The sequence below is a fragment of the Rhipicephalus sanguineus genome, chromosome 10 (genome assembly GCF_013339695.2).
Source record: "Rhipicephalus sanguineus isolate Rsan-2018 chromosome 10, BIME_Rsan_1.4, whole genome shotgun sequence".
Lineage (NCBI taxonomy): Eukaryota > Metazoa > Arthropoda > Arachnida > Ixodida > Ixodidae > Rhipicephalus > Rhipicephalus sanguineus.
Genome location: NC_051185.1, coordinates 6,844,970 through 6,860,692, shown reverse-complemented (window position 1 = coordinate 6,860,692; position 15,723 = coordinate 6,844,970). Strand labels below are relative to the sequence as shown.

The window sequence follows — 15,723 nt, the reverse complement described above, 5'->3', positions numbered from 1 at the left end:
ATGGCGCGACGTGCGCGCGTGTTGCGCGCTTTAAAGATCGTCGCCCCGCCCCTGCGAACGCCGTTGCTGTTCGTTCTACAGGGCGTCGTCGCTTTCGTGCGCTTATCTCAAGGAGAGAAGGGACGGCCGGTGGGGTGCTTCGCTTCGCTCGCTGCAGCGGCCGCGTTTGCGAAAGGAGCGCGCTGTTCAAACAGAAATAAGTAACAACTAGCAATTAGTTCGCGCTCGTCTTGTGTGTACCTGTTCGTTTGTTTCGTGCGTCCTGCTTTATGTTTGAGCAGTGCGCTTCAAGTGTCAAGCTGTGACGCATTAGTTCGCGCTCGTCCTGTGTGCGTTCTTTTCGTGCGTCCTTTAGGCTCGAGCGATGCGCTGGCAATTTCGAGCTGCTTTCCGTTCTTCGCGTTACATTACAATTTATTGCTATCGCAATCATTGCTTCGCCGTTGCGGCGAAACTTTAATTTTTTTTTACATAAAGGGCTGCCGAGGAACCCCGATGTTGCATCGCAAGAGCTGTTTAATTCCCATCTTCATCCTCGAAAAGCCAGGGACCATTGGCAGGCGGTTGTGAAAAGCACGTCATCGCTTCATTTCATTGTTGCACCCATTGCGGAGCTTGTTTCCTTTCAGACTCGACCAATGGAGGTGGGGGGGGGGGGGGGGGGCGTTGAGGTGACGTTTGCCCCCCCCCCCCCCCCCCCGATAGAGAACCCTGCGCACGCCTATGCTGCTCACTTATCCCTGCCATGTCCGTATGTAGGTCAGCTGATCAATAGCTGCTGACACCAATTTTATGGTTTAGCTGCCCAAATTGGCAATTATACTTCTTTAATCTAAAGGAATTTGATGAAAGAAAAACAGAGGTAATGTCCATTCTTTATCTATTTACTAGAAACAAGGGAGGTCGGCACACAATATTTAATTTTTGGTGAATAGCCACTGCGCAGCCTATGCAAGCTGCCACAGGTATTTTCGTTCCTTAATCAAGATTATATCTGACTACGACCGCAATCTCTCCCGTTTGTGCACACTGTCATAACAATCGGAGTTCAGCTGCCACCAAGCGGTGCAGTGTTGCTCAGAGGAAGGTCTAGATCCATGTTTCGGTGCGACTTCGGTCGCACCAGCAGGGCAATCCTGGCCGGACCTCCGTCGTCGCTGTCCTCAACCACAAGGTGAACGGCACAGCCAGAGTCAAGCAACTGTTTCTCGTGCGCCTCCGCGAGCCTATTCACAACCTGCCTCTCCACCTCGTGTTTGACCGACCGCGCGCCGTAGTGAACGTTGTATCCGTCTGCCAGAAGCTCGACGACACGCCGCTCCCAGGTCAGTTCGATGCCATGCTTATCCTTCGCCCGCCGGGTCCAGCCCTCGAGTTCCCGCGTCACTAGCACTGTCAGCTCCTTCCGCGAGAAGGGCAGGAAGTAGACGATCTCGTTGATCCGGCCGAGGAACTCGTCACGGCGGAAGTGGCGCTTCAGGATGGGCCGCACCACCCGTTCCTTGAAGTCGCTGCGGATGCTGACTTCCTCTGCGACGCTGCTCGGCTGCAGACTCTGGCGCTGCAGGGCAAGCAGTTCGGCATCTCTGCGAAGGTCGGTGGCATGCTGAGCTATCTCTTCACTGGCCAGGTTGGACGTCATAACAAAGATGGCATCCTTGCAGACGACGGTCTTGCCCTTGCCATCTGTGAGTCGGCCTTCATCAAACAGCTGCAGTAACACAGTCAGCACGTCAGGGTGTGCCTTGTCCACCTGAGGAGGAAGAGTTGATTCCAAGTTCAGGGGTGAGACGGCTGAAACTGAATTGGGAGCAGTTTCTAGAGCAGCAAAATTTCGATTTTGGAGCAGAAGAGCCTTAATTTGGAGCAGTTAGCGGCATTTAATGTCATCCTTGCCTAGGAGCTTGAAAAAACAAATTTGCAGCAACTTGAGGGGACTACATATTTTAATTGGTTTAGAATACACATAACACTGAAACAGCCTTTGGAGAAAGTTTTTTTAACAGATTATCGCCAGGTATGAACTACACTGCCTTTTTAAATACCACGCGGCCTATCTAGCCCGTGTAACAAAACATATGAAATGTTTGAAAAAAAAAAAAGGTTCTGAAAATTAGATTCACCTCAAACATTTGAGGAAAAAGAAAACGAAAAAGCATCACACTTATCAAAAAATTTTAAAAATGGGATTGCACAAGAATTGCAGTTACAAAGCAGCAAGCCTTTGCTCAAGATAATGATATGATACAGCAGATTTCTGCTCTGGCTTTTTGTACGTCTGCTTAATTATTTCGCTTTTCAAGCGTTCCAAGAGCTTCCTGTAGGTCAGTGTTACTCTTTGTCAGTAGAACATCACAATCTGCTCGGCCGCGCTGTTGGCATAGCGTCAAGTGTACTGCACGCTTTTAACAGACGACAACAAAAGCACGCTGCACCGCCGTTCGCTGTCACCTCGTGCGGGACCACCTTCAAGAGTGCAGCGCGGATGTCAAAAAACCTCTCTGCACTGACTATCTCGTCAAACGCTGCAAGAGTAGCGATGTTGTAAGCGTACTGTACGCTTTTATTGGGAGACGACACAAACTCGCTTTGCATCAGTCTGCTGCCGCCTTCTCGTGCAAAACCGCTAGAGCAGGGATTCTCAATCTTTCTACTTTTTCTTGGGCATGAAGAAAGTCGAAAACGGGGAAGTGATGACGCCTCTCGACGCGCGCAACCACAGCCTCTTCTCTTTACTACCGGAGACCATAGCCGTTGATGTAGAACTTCGTATAATACATTGACTTGCGATCACCCCCCCCCTCCCCTCCCCCCACCGCGTCGCTCCGCGAGTCGAGTAAGGGCTCGTTCACACAGCCATATCAAACGCCCCGTCCCGTCACCGTCACGGCACCGATTTCCGTCAGGGGAGATTTCCGAGACGTTTTCTCCGGAAAAAACGGTTGACGGCGACGTAGGGCAGTGCTCTACGTTTCCGTCGCCGGCACGGGAACGAAGCCCCGCCCCCTAGAAAACGGACCAATCAGAAATCAGTTTACGTTTGGAGTTCCGAGTTCTGAGAAGAGCACGGTGACGCGACGGGTGGTTCGACGGCTGTGTGAACGAGCACTAAAGCGCCCGCCGTCCATACACTAAGGCAGGGGCGTAGCCAGGGGGGGGGGGGGGTTCGAACCCCCCCGAAATTTTCCAATTTTGCTTGCGTATATACACACGCACACATATAAACGCACGCACGCGCATACATAAAGTATAATTGACCCCCCCCCCCCCCCCCCCCCCCCGGAAAAATGTTTGGCTACGCCCCTGCACTGAGGCAATGTGTTCATGCAAGCGAAGCGCCGGACGCACAGAGACCTGTTTTATGCTTCGCAAAACAAAAAAGGAGGCATGCCAGTCTCACAGCGAAACGGCCGTCGACCGATACACCGGCAGTAAAGCTAAGCCTAAATGCTCGTGTATTCCACAGCCGGCACGAAGCGACGCCTCTTACGCGTATCAAAGCGCTCGTTGTACGTTTTGATTACAAAAACCGACATAAACCTTTACGGAACGTAAATTACTCGCCGGATAGGCTTTACGTTTACGGCCCTATCTCGCAAATCCACCTTCGTTCGTGGCTACTCGCAATATCCGCTTCGCGGAGACTCCAGCCGCCGAGTCAAAATAAGCCGACGTGCGAGCGCCACTTACGATCAACTTATTTCAGCCGGACTGCCGAGGCTAGAGCGACCCATTCGCCGCGAGATCGGGCTACAGGTGGCAGCACTGTCACCGCTTTTGTGTGGATAGGCAGTTGGCGGCGCCTATCCACACAAATGTACGCAGCGGCGCTCGTAGGCAAACGCGCGTAGGTAACCACACGCAGCAGCGTCGACACGAAAACCGCAGCAACTGGAGCAACACGCTACACACAACAAAGAACTGAGGGTCAACCCGCTACGCATGCCGCTCGGCAGTTTTCGCTAATAAATGTACACAGCGGCGCTTCGCCGTAGGCGGTTTGAGTCGATTGTCGGCGAATAAAGCGCGTTGACTGCAGCCTAATGGTGATGTATACGCCCTCCATTGCCACATTAATGCACGAAACCGGCCTGACGTTCCTATTATGTGTGAGAGAAGCGCAATCTGCCAATCAATGGGGCACTGGACCTCGGTCACATTCGTGTTTTGCACTGTGCTCGATGTTTTTTTTTTCTTGCTTTATTTGCACATGCTTAAATTGTGTTTTGCCTATACCACAATATAGTGTTGCGCGACTGAGCCAATTCAGTGTTTACTTCTTGCTCTAGCGGCTACAAAAAAAAGACAGCCTGTATTTGTGCGTAATTATATGAAGTAGAACTTTGTGCACTGTGCTTTTCTGTTTGCATGAATACGTGTACTGCTATAGAAACGCGTGGCTTCAGGTCTTTTTTACCGCCAACCAGCCTCTGCGGATGCTAGTTCATGGTTTTAGGTATCACAAGGATTTCCAAATTGCCAACACTTCACGAGATGGTGCTGCTAAAATTCTACATTCACACCTCGACATTTAGTACCTTTTTTTTTCCGTTTAGGATGACGCCAAATGTAGTATGTGATGTGCTTGAATGACAATGTGGCACCCACATTGAAATGATTTTGGCGAATGGATGGTACGATGGCTAGACCTACCGCCATACCAACACGTGCATGCACTCGCTTATTAGAGTTCATAGAAGTCTCGTAAGGCGAAATGGTTATGTGTAGGCATACGTACAAGCATTTGATACTGTTCAGCACAACGGAATAAGCTGTGGTCTGAGGACGTGCATGATGTACGCACACATGCGAACATGGTGTGGCTAGCAGACGACGCAAGGAGCCATCCACACCGCGGGGTTTCGTCCGCTCGCCGCTAGGTGCCGACTCCGCTTGATCTCGCGGCCAATAGATAGAATACCGAATCCGTAAACGTGAGAGGCCTAAAGCCCCTGACAGGCTGGATAGGTGGCGCCATCTAGTGAGGCCAAGGTGAACCAGGCAAGCACAATTGCTGAAACATCGGGCATTCTACTTCCAATGTAAATGCCTTGCAGCAGCATAATTATGAATGAGTTGCCTTTTTAGTAATTTTTCCCTCAAAAACACTAAACGAAAACAAACGTGTCCATGACTGTGGTTGCACGAAGCGTCACAAGATGTCGACACCATAGTCCGGTAACCCGATATTGCTACACCCTTTGCTTATACCGGGACACGCTAAAAACCTCTTATGATTTTGCCGCAGCGGTAATTCAATATTATCTAAATTAAATGTAGTTTAAATGCCGTTATCATCACCATCTAGTGGTTTGCGCAAACGTAAAGGTATACGTTTATTATGTATGTACATAAACATTTACATATGGCGAGCTAAAACTTTTCTAAAACATGCATTCTGGTAGCACTATAAACGCAATCCGGTATTCTGGTAACACGGTAACGTTAAAAAGTATACGTACAAGCTAGATGTCCCTAATTACGTTTGAACTGCTTTGAGCACTCACGGGCATGAATTACCAGCGCTACGCGCATTCTGTCACCACGGGTCCGCAAATTGTGCAAAATTCATGGCGGATATGGCGGGTGATGGCTTCGTTAAATGCAAAATGCAATGCGAATTAGCTTGTCTAAATAAACAAATTAGTCGCGAATGGGAGTAAAACGGGAGCGGGTTGAATTCGTTGTGGCCTCTCATGGAACCCTAAGATGTACATCGCGGAACCTAGATTGTGAATCCATGCACTAGAGCATCGCGGAGACCTGTAGTATGCAGGAATCTAGTTGACGCTGCATGGTGCTCGCTGATGGCAAACACGCGTAGGTAACCACACGCAGCAGCGTCGACACGAAAACCACAGCAACTGGAGCAACACGCTACACACAACAAAGAACTGAGAGTCAACCCGCTACGCATGCCGCTCGGCAGTTTTCGCTAAGTTCCAGTAGCGCCAGAACACACAGCCTAGCGAGTAGAAGCAGCACGCTTGGGGCACGGTACCACATTTTTGCGGGGTCACGCAAATGTACAGCAGTCCAGAGGAGATTATGGCAGCACCATGGGGCCTTCATTAGAAAGGTGCATAAAAGAAACACGCTTGGATGCGTGTGTCTTCTGCGAATGCATTTTCTTGGTATTCCTGGCACTGCTTGGAAAATCATGTTTCAATGCAGCCTTCTTTCCCCACTGAAGCTGACATGGGCATCAAAATTCTTGCTTTTGAAGCTGCTTTGAAGCAGTCCGGCACAATTTTTTCTATTTTTATGCTTTTGGAGCAGCTTGGCGCAGGAAAACGGAATCTTGTCAAAAATGCGCAATATGCGCAGCTGTCTCACCCCTGCAAGTTAAGCGCCTGTACCACAGTACTAATGTGGGCAATGAGACACTTAAATGGGCAAATTAAAGAATCAAATTGGTTCCAGTGTATTATCTGTCAAATGTAGAGTCCGAAATTCTACATACCATGGCAACGCGTGCCAAACTGCATCACTGCACCTCCTGTCGATTTCACGCCTAACTTTGAGAGTGCATACTGTGCATGCGTGTTTTTTTCTACTTTCCTCTCTGCTTGTTCACTTGCTTCCAAAAAGTGAACAACGCAATGTGGGAACAAGTGCAAGGTGTCACTTCTGCACTTGCCGTAGAAACACCCGAGCGACAATGTCAGGACGAAAATACCGCGTTTGTCCAAGCGAAGTCTTTATCGTCACAATACCACCACTTGGCACTTATATGTCGACTGCATGAATTGGCACCCTGCACTCTCTCCCACGTTTCGATACGAGCGTGGTTGAAGCGAATAAAGGAGCAGGCTCAAAGGTAGAAAAGGATGCACGTGCTCAGTACACACTTTCAAAGTTAGCCGTCAAACCGTCAGAACGTGCAGTGATGCAGTTCAGCATGCGCTTCCATGATCTCCGGAGTTTTACACGTGACTGTACATAGTACCAACATTCTGCATTTGCTTTGGAAATACTTTGCAATCATTTAAAACAAGTTCACATTATCCAGCCTGAAGTTACGTTCTACTAGAAGGCTATGCGGAAGCCAATACACACTACACAGCAACGGACCGCACCTCATCAAGCAGCACCACAGCGTTGGGGCATTCACGCAGCCGCTGCGTCAGCTGGCCCCCGTCGTCGTGGCCAACATAGCCTGGCGGTGAGCCGATGAGCTTGGCCACTTCGTGCTTCTCTTGGTACTCGGACATGTCCAACCGGATAAAGCCCTTTCCTCCAGACGACGAGCGGCCCGTGCTTCCCCCATGCAAGTACTCCGCCATCTGCTTAGCCAGCTCTGTTTTACCAATGCCCGACGACCCAAGAAAGAGAAAGACGAGTGGGTGCTCATCATCAAACCAGCCCAGCTCCTTACGACGGATGGTGGCTGCGACCAGAGCAATGGCACCTTCTTGGCCCACGATTACCTGTGTGCAAGCAAAAGTGCAAATGATGTGACTTTACTTGATTTCTACACACAAATTCGCATCGGTAGCCCAAATGTTCTGCCGCAGTCACACGGAGCATGGAGCGCGTTTGGCCGCGTTCGTTTTTTGCACCATCGTCGCGGACTCCTTGCGTAAGATCGCAGAAACTGATGCAACAAGAAAGAAAAAAAATGAAAAAAAGAAAGAAAGAAATTGCACGTCCGCTCACGGGAAGGCCGCTCCTGTCTGCTCACTAGCGCTGCCAAAATCACGCGCGGACGTGTTCGCCTACAGCCGGCTTGTGCAACTGGTTATGTTTTTTTTTTCGGGTTTTTCTTTTTTCTGCGCTGTGGTTGCGGCTCCATGCCGCAAGGCGCCACTAATTGAAATGCCTTCATCGGTGCATGTTATCTATGTTAGTTCTGTGATGTTATCTGGATGCCCGTTCTAACGGGAGTTTCACCTCCTAAATATTTCTTGCCCCATGGCAGGACCTTACCTGCTTGACTCGCTGCTCAAGGGGAAAGCGCCGTCGCTCCTCAGCCTCCCTTTGCTTGCGCTTTTTCACGTGCTCGTCCGTGTACTCTTTGAGCAACTTGCGCATGACCGGGTTACGGCTGTAGTCGACCGGCAAGTGGTTCTGGTCATTGGCCAGCGTCGGGTCGGCACCTTTCTCCAGCAGAGTCTTCACCAGCTGCGTGTCGTCGGTTAAAACTGCATAGTGCAGCGCTGTGCATCCACGGAATGAAGCCCGGTTGCTCAGCCGGTTGCTAAACTCGTCTTCACGAACCACCAACACCTGCCAGAGGAAGCGAGTCCACACATGTGAATGGACACACTATGCTGCGCATTGGTTATATGCAATTAGTGTGCTTTAGATACTTCACACACCTTCCAGAATACTGCTTTCCCAATACTCTTGCTCACTGTGTAGTCCATGTTTACAGGACGAATAGTTCGTTGCCAGCCATGCTTCCAACCCACCCCCCACCACGGTGGTCTAGTGGTTATGGCGCTCAACTGGTGACCCAAAGGTCGTGGAATCGAATCCCGGCGGCGGTGGCCGCATTTCGATGGAGTGAAAATGCTAGAGGCCCATGTAATTAGATTTAGGTGCATGTTAAATAACCCCAGGTGGTCCGGAGCCCCCCCCCCCCCCCTTTCGACGTCCCTCATAATCATATCATGGTTTTGTGACATTAAACCCCAACAATTATTATTATTAATGCTTCCAACCCACACATATCCCTCATACTGTCATTTCTGAAAAGCAAAGTACTATATTCCTGCATCTGGGATTGCCCACACAAATGGCTAACCTCTGTTCCTTAACTAACACCTGCCTCCTGGTAGACGGTGCTGATCAGTGCAGAGCTGCAGAAGTAGTGACTGCTGATCTAGCAGGCACACTGAGTGGCATGAGCCAATGGTGTCCTGAACCAAGAGCTCCATTCTATGGTGCTCTCATCCTATTATACAAATAAATGTTAGCATCTCCATTGTTTGATTGGCAGAGCACTGGGCTGATGTGCTAAGGCAACTGTGCTAGAAACCAACCCTTGTACCCAGTTGGATCACTGAGTGTGCAATACCAGTGTCATATGGGCACTTGCGATTGTGATAGACAATGGTCGCAATAGACAACTGCGGGACCACTTGTTTCATGCAACATGTTCTGCCATTGCAGAGCTGCAATGTATTAACATAAATGACACAAAGTAAAACAATAATTGTCAAGACTTCTCACATTAGTGTCTATAGCATTCTTCAAGCTGGTAATTGGAATTCTATAGCCATTAGAATGAAAGGAAACCACATGTATTCTGAAAGGACTGACTTCAAAAGCTCACACTGCCTCTATATTATCAAAGTACTGCTAAATTTGCAGACAAGGCTAAATAGTTTACTATCTAAAAGGATCATGAAAAGTCATGCATTGCTCTTTGAAGTCATTCTTTAGGTAAACACAATGTCAGAAAAGGAATTTTGTTATTGGAGAGAATGAAATTGAGACGGAAAGTGCATTATATTTTGGCTCCAAGAAATCACTGATGTTAGCGATAGCTGTAGAGTTCTGGCAGCAGAATGTCCTTTAAAAACATTTTTATTAAATTTCACAAATGTGGCCACTAACCATTTTGCGATGTGTTCATGACCTGGTTTATTTGTTTAATTAAGAGCATCTGTTTTACTAATAAAACAGTGGTACTTTCATTCGACTCCATTCCACTAATTCCTGCAGTTCCAAACCACAGCCCATAGTTTATAAACAGAACTTTGCTTACCTCTAGGGAATGAAGCTGCTTTTCACGAGCCATCTGGTAAACATTACTGAACTCATCGCCAGCGTCAATGTCAGCACCGGCTTCAAGAAGGGCCAGCACACAGTCACAATGCCCACTGATGGCGGCAACGTGCAGCGGCGTCCAGCCCAATGCGTGGCGGCAGTTTGGGTCCACATTTTTGTCCGCCAAGAGTCGCCGAAGTTCGTCCGCATTGCCAAGCTTGGCAGCACGAAACAGCTTTTCTTCTTGAGCATTGCCGCTGGTTTTATTGGCCATCAGGTAGCCACCGATGCCTACAGGCACGGCGGCAAATCCCAGTCCCCTGCGCTGCCATGACACGGGAAGACGCTGCTGCAAGCCGGCACCCCTGAGAAAGCAAAAAGATGATATCAGCTGAACCTCAGCATAACTAATGCAGATGTAGCAAAGTAAATACAGTACAGACCACCCATAGCGTAACCACTTATAGTGCAGGACCAACTACAACACGTTTTTTTTCTGCATCCCGTTTACCCTCCCATAGAACTCCATGTTGTGGGGGTGCTATCACCCCCTGTAAAGTCATTTGCACCTAATGGCACATGCGTGTCTTGCGGATTAGCCGCAGTTAGGCTTAACAGCTGCCAAATGAGAGGTAGCGCTGTGATCGCACAGTGTAAGGTGGCACGGTGGCGCCACCCTGTTGGAGAGGTCAGGCCGGCGCAGAGAAAACAGCAGCGAGGCTTTTCAGGGTTTGGTGGCGGGGTCCATGCATATGATTTCGCGAGTTGGGCACACAGGCCCTCATGGTGAGCCGGACGTAGGCAACGACACATGCACGCATTGTATCTGTTATGTTTTCTGTATATTGTATTGGCATTGTATAAGGTTACTTAGCGTGTTACTAGTTATGTATTAGATTCAGCTGGCGAGCTCGTCGTTTGTAAAAGCAGGTTAATAAGTGTACACGTGTTCGTTTGCCCGACTGTCTCCATTTGTCCCAAGAGTGCAGTTCATATTCAGACCCCATAATGTATATGCATACCACTTATTGTGCGCCCCGTCCCCTCCAGATGAAAGACCGGTTATAAAGCAGCTGCTGGGGAAATCCCGCCGCAAGCAACGTAGTGAGCACCACTTCATAACAAAGGCACGACAGCTGGACAGAGTGCTAAGAGGATGAACCAAGGGAGGAGGATATGCGGAGCGAATGAACGAGGAGCAGAGGGATAAAAAATAAGAAATCCATGGTAGCAGAGCGTCACGTGCGCACGGAGTGAGGAAAGGTTGTGGTTGCCAAGGCGACGAACAAGCCTTTGCACCGGCTTTGCCACTCAGCCAACAGTTGACATTGGCTTGGCCCACTTGGGCCACTCGATGCGGACACGGGCGTGCGTTCTGTGCGGAGCACACACAGCTGACAAGCGGTCGGAGCCGTGATGATGATGGTGATGATTTGTTGCTGTGCCCTTTAGACCGGCTAGGACGCAGTCATGTGTCCACCCAATGCAGTGCTGCCTTCACTATCATTGCAGCAGTGCTACATTCCAACAATGATAGTGCCCCATGTCATACTGACGTACTCACCTGAGCAGTAGAGTTCCTGCACTAGACCTGAGCCCGTGCAGCCTAGCAGCTGCTCGCAGCTCACGGCTCACTGCTCGCAGCACAGGTGTGGACCACATGGCTGTTCAGATATCCTTGTAGAGCAGGTCGTACTGAGGCGTGTGGGAAGTCTCGATTGGGGATGTCACAATCAGCTTGCCTCGCATGGCACCCCGGTAGACCACTTCCACCAGGTCAATCACATCCTGTTTGGTCTTGAAGGAGCCCACAAACTTGGTGTGGTCGGCACTTCTGAAAGTGACAACTCAAAATTGCACAGCTCCATCTTGCAGCTACTGTGCTAAATCAGCATACTGAAGAATCACGAAACTGCACACCAGCCAATAGTAATAATTTCTGGGGTTTTTACCTCCCAAAACCATGATACAATCATGAGGCATGCCGTAGTGAGGGACATCGGATTCTTTTCGATTACCTTGGGTTCTTTAACGTGCACTTAGATATAGGCACATGGGTGTTCTTTGCATTTTGCCCCATCAAAATGCGATTGCCATGGCCGGGAATCAAACCCGCGCCCTCGAGCTTAGCAGCTCGCACACTACTCACTAAGCTACCATGGCAGGTACACACCGACCGAAAGGTTAAGTGAAAACTTAATGACGTTTTGGCTCCCATACCTTGTTCACAATAAAAACCCATGAAACATGCACAGCGTATTTAAGTATGCATCAGTACGTGATGCAAGCTCCTTTTCCTTGGCTAAAACACGTGCACTTGCCCAGTCTATATTGTGGCCTGTGAAAACTTAATGACGTTTTGGCTCCCATACCTTGTTCACAATAAAAACCCATGAAACATGCACAGCGTATTTAAGTATGCATCAGTACGTGATGCAAGCTCCTTTTCCTTGGCTAAAACACGTGCACTTGCCCAGTCTATATTGTGGCCTGTAGATTCTACATGTTCAGCAAAGTCATTCGAGGCCACATGCTGTTTTCAGATATCATACTCATGCCGTTTCAAGTGTTTCTTGAACTCATTGGTCTCACCGATATACTTGTAATCACAGTCACCAAAAGTTACTTATTTTTTTACAGTCAATTTTACTACAGCAAATGTTTACTATAAGGCAAAAACAGCGCACACTTTACAAAGATGGACAGAAAGAACATGAGGCACAGCTGCTGTTCTTTTTGTCCATCTTCGTAAAGTGTGCATTGTTTTTGCCTTATTATGATAAACCAGCTAGCTCGAGATGTGTTATCCCAGTTCAAATTTTTACTTCAAGATTTCAAGAGAGCTTCAGAAAGAGTTGGCTCGAAGTAAGATCAATTATGCGATATGGGAATTAACCCTTTAAACCTAAAGAGAGAGCTGTACTTGTCATTACAGGTCGTATCAATATCGCCAATGATAACTCACACTTGTTTAGGCCAATGAGCTCTTCTCTCAACACTAAAGACAAGCGAAGGTCAGCAATTAGCTTCAATTTTCAGCTCCAAAAGGTGGCAGAAGGTTTTGTACCTTTGCCTATCGTTCAGTATGCCAACAGTGATTAAAAAAGTGGTGGCACGCACGAGGAATGCTAAATCTCTCAAACAGATAGGGTTGTTTCTTGGAGTAGTTGTAACAGCAGCTGAAGACTGAATTTGAATCATTCCTAAAGACCCCTTATTTGTCCCAAAGAACGAGCTCTTACTTAACGAGAGTAATAGTTACGTGCTGGGTAGAGTTTGTGCCAGTACGAAGCAAAGTCTATGTGCTTCAGTTTCTCATAGCACACCAGTACATTGTATCTCATTACTCATTAATATGACATATACTGGGGCAAAGGTATTCCTACGAGCAGCTTTATATTAATTTTTGTTAATTATGACAAGTAACCAATCAAGACAAATATTTTGAGAACAGGAACGAGACAGAAAAGAATACTACAGAAAGAATGAGGAACTTTCGCGAATTTCATTAAATTGCTCGGGTGCTAAATGGTTAACAACTTCCTTTCGCCTTGGTGGATATTCGTTTGAGCACAGTTCTGTTAGGTGTGCGTAAAAATTCACGTTGAGCAACTTTTATCTGTAAGCACTCCAAATACCGGCCATATCGTTAGCTTACCTGTTGCTTTCTATTTTGATGTGTTGACCATTGAAGAAAAATACCGTGGCTGGCGTAATGGTGACGTCGAAGTACCTTGTGTAAACTGGCACGGAGTGGGGCTCTACGGCGTACACCTCTGCCATACGAGACAGCAGAGGCGCCGCCTTGTTCAGCTGCACAAATAAGCGCGCGACAACGACGCATCAAACGGCAATTCACATATACTACTTTCAATGAACGCGTACCGTGAAACCACTCGTTAGTGTAACTTACAATGTCATCTATCTGCAGACAGTCAGCTTCTTCCCCAAATCTCAACACAAGTACCTTGTCTACTGTTCCTTTGATAGCTCGATCGACCTCCTTCTTTGTAATTAATTTTCGGAGACCGATACTCATTAATGACGGGGCACGGTGAACGGGGCTTGCATCTCACAACTTCGGAACACTATCCAAGCTCTCCAACGATTTCTTTTTTTTTTTTCACTACGTCGCCGATGCGTGTCTGTTTTCTTCACAGCTACAACTTTTGAGAGTTATACACGCGAAAGTAGTCGCAAATTTTGCGCATGATGCAACGCTCACATAGGAAAGTTACTACGTACGAGAGCCGGCGCACACGGCGGCAGGTGCGGCTTGGAATGGCTATTGGCGTCAGCCAAGGCAACTAGCCAAATCTAGCCAAATTAGATAGTCATGGTGATGATGATGCCACACTCAGCTCATCATAGCTCATCGTCATTCGGCAAACCACGTAGCATAGAGTTTCTTACACCACGTAGGCCAGAAAAATACAAATAGAATAAAGCAAATAAATAGAAGGGATAGTGCATAAGCTTCCCAAGCCTCCTCAAGAGTATGAGGGCGATCAGGGATTTTGCGTAGGTGTTCTGTGGGGTAGCTTCATGGGCGTCGGCAGGGGGATGCAAAAGGGGCACTCCTTACAGGACGCAAGCGGTACACTACAGACAATTACAAACAGATTCGTACAGGAACCCCAGACTCATGCACGCCATGTATCCAGATATTTACACTACAAACAGATGCAGCTCGTGTGGCGAGGTTGCCACGCTTAGCCACATGACAGCACTGCTCAGCTCGAACCTGACAGCACAACTCTGGGCCGTCCAGCGTGCCGAGGAAGCCGCTTCGAGACAAGGTCTCGGAACCGCGTCCGCGGTGGGTGCCCAGGCCCACTAAAAAGACGCCGGACTCAAGTCTCATTGATTTGACAATAAAGTTTCCGTTCTTCCTCTTCCTCCGCCGCCGTGCAACACGAATTTGCACGTCCCACACAAAATCCTGCCGACGCCCGTGGCAGTAGCGTAGCCAGAAATGTTTTGTCGGGGAGGTTCAACCATCTTTATGCGTGTTCGTGCGTGCGTTTGTAGCTTGAAAAAATTCGGGAGTGTTTGAACCCCACCAACCCTTCCACCTGGCAAAACTTGTTGCTGGGCTAGTTGGTATACATGCTTACTGAAATACAAAAAAGACGCGTACCATGAAGGAAGGATTCAAGACAGAACAGAAAAGGGCGTCACAGCATTGGCTCCGTATTAGAAAGAGGGAAACAGCTGTTCCCCTCTTTGTGGGACCTGCTAAGTTACATTTCTTTTGTAGTGGGCCCTGCCCTCTGTTCCCCTCTGTCTAATACGGAGCCGTTGCTGTGACGCCCTTTTCTCCATGTTCTGCTGTCTTGGACTCCTTCATGGTTCTTTTTTATATTTCAGTAAGTAGCTCAGTCGCTCTCGCAGCAGTCTCTGTCCTCTCAGTGCAATGGGCCGAGAGCAGCTTCTTGCAATTATTCTAGGGAACTCAACGCATTTTAGAGATTTCACACGTACGCCTACGCCCTTGATGTGGAAGTGTGTGCGTCGTTATCTGATTGAAGTACTTTCAGGCGTAGGTGGGGCGGAGGCACCGCCGTGAGTACGCGCGAATGGCCTGAATGATGTCACCCGATGTTACTTCGATTCCATCCGTGGAGGAACTTTGTTTTATTTTTGCCATTGAAAAGCAGCACATACACAGCCACTTACTGGCATGGAATCGCCAATATTCGTACCAGCTTGGTAGTGGCCCATGCCCGTATGGCACAGCTGTCCCGATGCTCTTTGACACTTTTTGCCCATATTTGACCAGATTAAAGAAGCGGATAGAGATACAAACAGGCATGTGTGAAGTTGCTAAATAATGCTGACTGCATTAAATAATTTGAATTGACCACGCTAGGGCCCTAGCCACGCATATCCAATGTCCTCTGGAGATAATTGCAAAAAAGCATGGTGCAATGTGAATGAAAAAAACAGACGTCATATCAAAAACTGGCGTGAAGGGCATAAATAATGCTATTCGCAATGCTGATC

General features: G+C 48.3%; 2 protein-coding genes across 3 annotated transcripts; both read right to left on the bottom strand.

Annotated features, from left to right (window-relative positions):
• Window positions 1-849: 849 nt before the first annotated feature.
• Window positions 850-14,012, bottom strand: LOC119406913 (caseinolytic peptidase B protein homolog). 2 transcript variants are annotated; one of them, XM_037673695.2, is made up of 7 exons: window positions 13,963-14,012; window positions 13,376-13,530; window positions 11,282-11,551; window positions 9,716-10,082; window positions 7,930-8,229; window positions 7,080-7,430; window positions 850-1,753 (listed from the first exon to the last, which is right to left on the bottom strand). In XM_037673695.2, the coding sequence occupies exons 3-7, from the start codon at window positions 11,377-11,379 to the stop codon at window positions 1,049-1,051; spliced, it is 1,821 nt and encodes a 606-aa protein (XP_037529623.1). In that variant the 5' UTR covers window positions 11,380-11,551; window positions 13,376-13,530; window positions 13,963-14,012; the 3' UTR covers window positions 850-1,048. The 2 variants fall into 2 exon arrangements, with proteins under 2 accessions (XP_037529623.1, XP_037529622.1); XM_037673694.2 differs by lacking the exon at window positions 13,963-14,012 and adding an exon at window positions 13,631-13,936.
• LOC119372312 (thioredoxin-like protein 4B) lies at window positions 11,386-15,489 on the bottom strand. Its single transcript, XM_037642785.1, has 3 exons — window positions 15,397-15,489; window positions 13,376-13,530; window positions 11,386-11,551 (listed from the first exon to the last, which is right to left on the bottom strand). The coding sequence occupies exons 1-3, from the start codon at window positions 15,487-15,489 to the stop codon at window positions 11,386-11,388; spliced, it is 414 nt and encodes a 137-aa protein (XP_037498713.1).
• Between the last annotated feature and the right edge of the window lie 234 nt (window positions 15,490-15,723).

Excerpts from the sequence above, each read along its gene's own strand:
- LOC119372312 (XM_037642785.1), bottom strand. The coding sequence starts at position 15,489 with ATGGGCAAAAAGTGTCAAAGAGCATCGGGACAGCTGTGCCATACGGGC. Across the intron at positions 13,531-15,396 it reads ATATTGGCGATTCCATGCCA|CTGAACAAGGCGGCGCCTCT; the intron begins GTAAGTGGCTGT and ends TTATTTGTGCAG. Across the intron at positions 11,552-13,375 it reads ATCAAAATAGAAAGCAACAG|AAGTGCCGACCACACCAAGT; the intron begins GTAAGCTAACGA and ends TGTCACTTTCAG.
- LOC119406913 (XM_037673695.2), bottom strand. The coding sequence starts at position 11,379 with ATGTGGTCCACACCTGTGCTGCGAGCAGTGAGCCGTGAGCTGCGAGCA. Across the intron at positions 10,083-11,281 it reads GCAGGAACTCTACTGCTCAG|GGGTGCCGGCTTGCAGCAGC; the intron begins GTGAGTACGTCA and ends TTGCTTTCTCAG. Across the intron at positions 8,230-9,715 it reads AGCAGCTTCATTCCCTAGAG|GTGTTGGTGGTTCGTGAAGA; the intron begins GTAAGCAAAGTT and ends TTCCTCTGGCAG.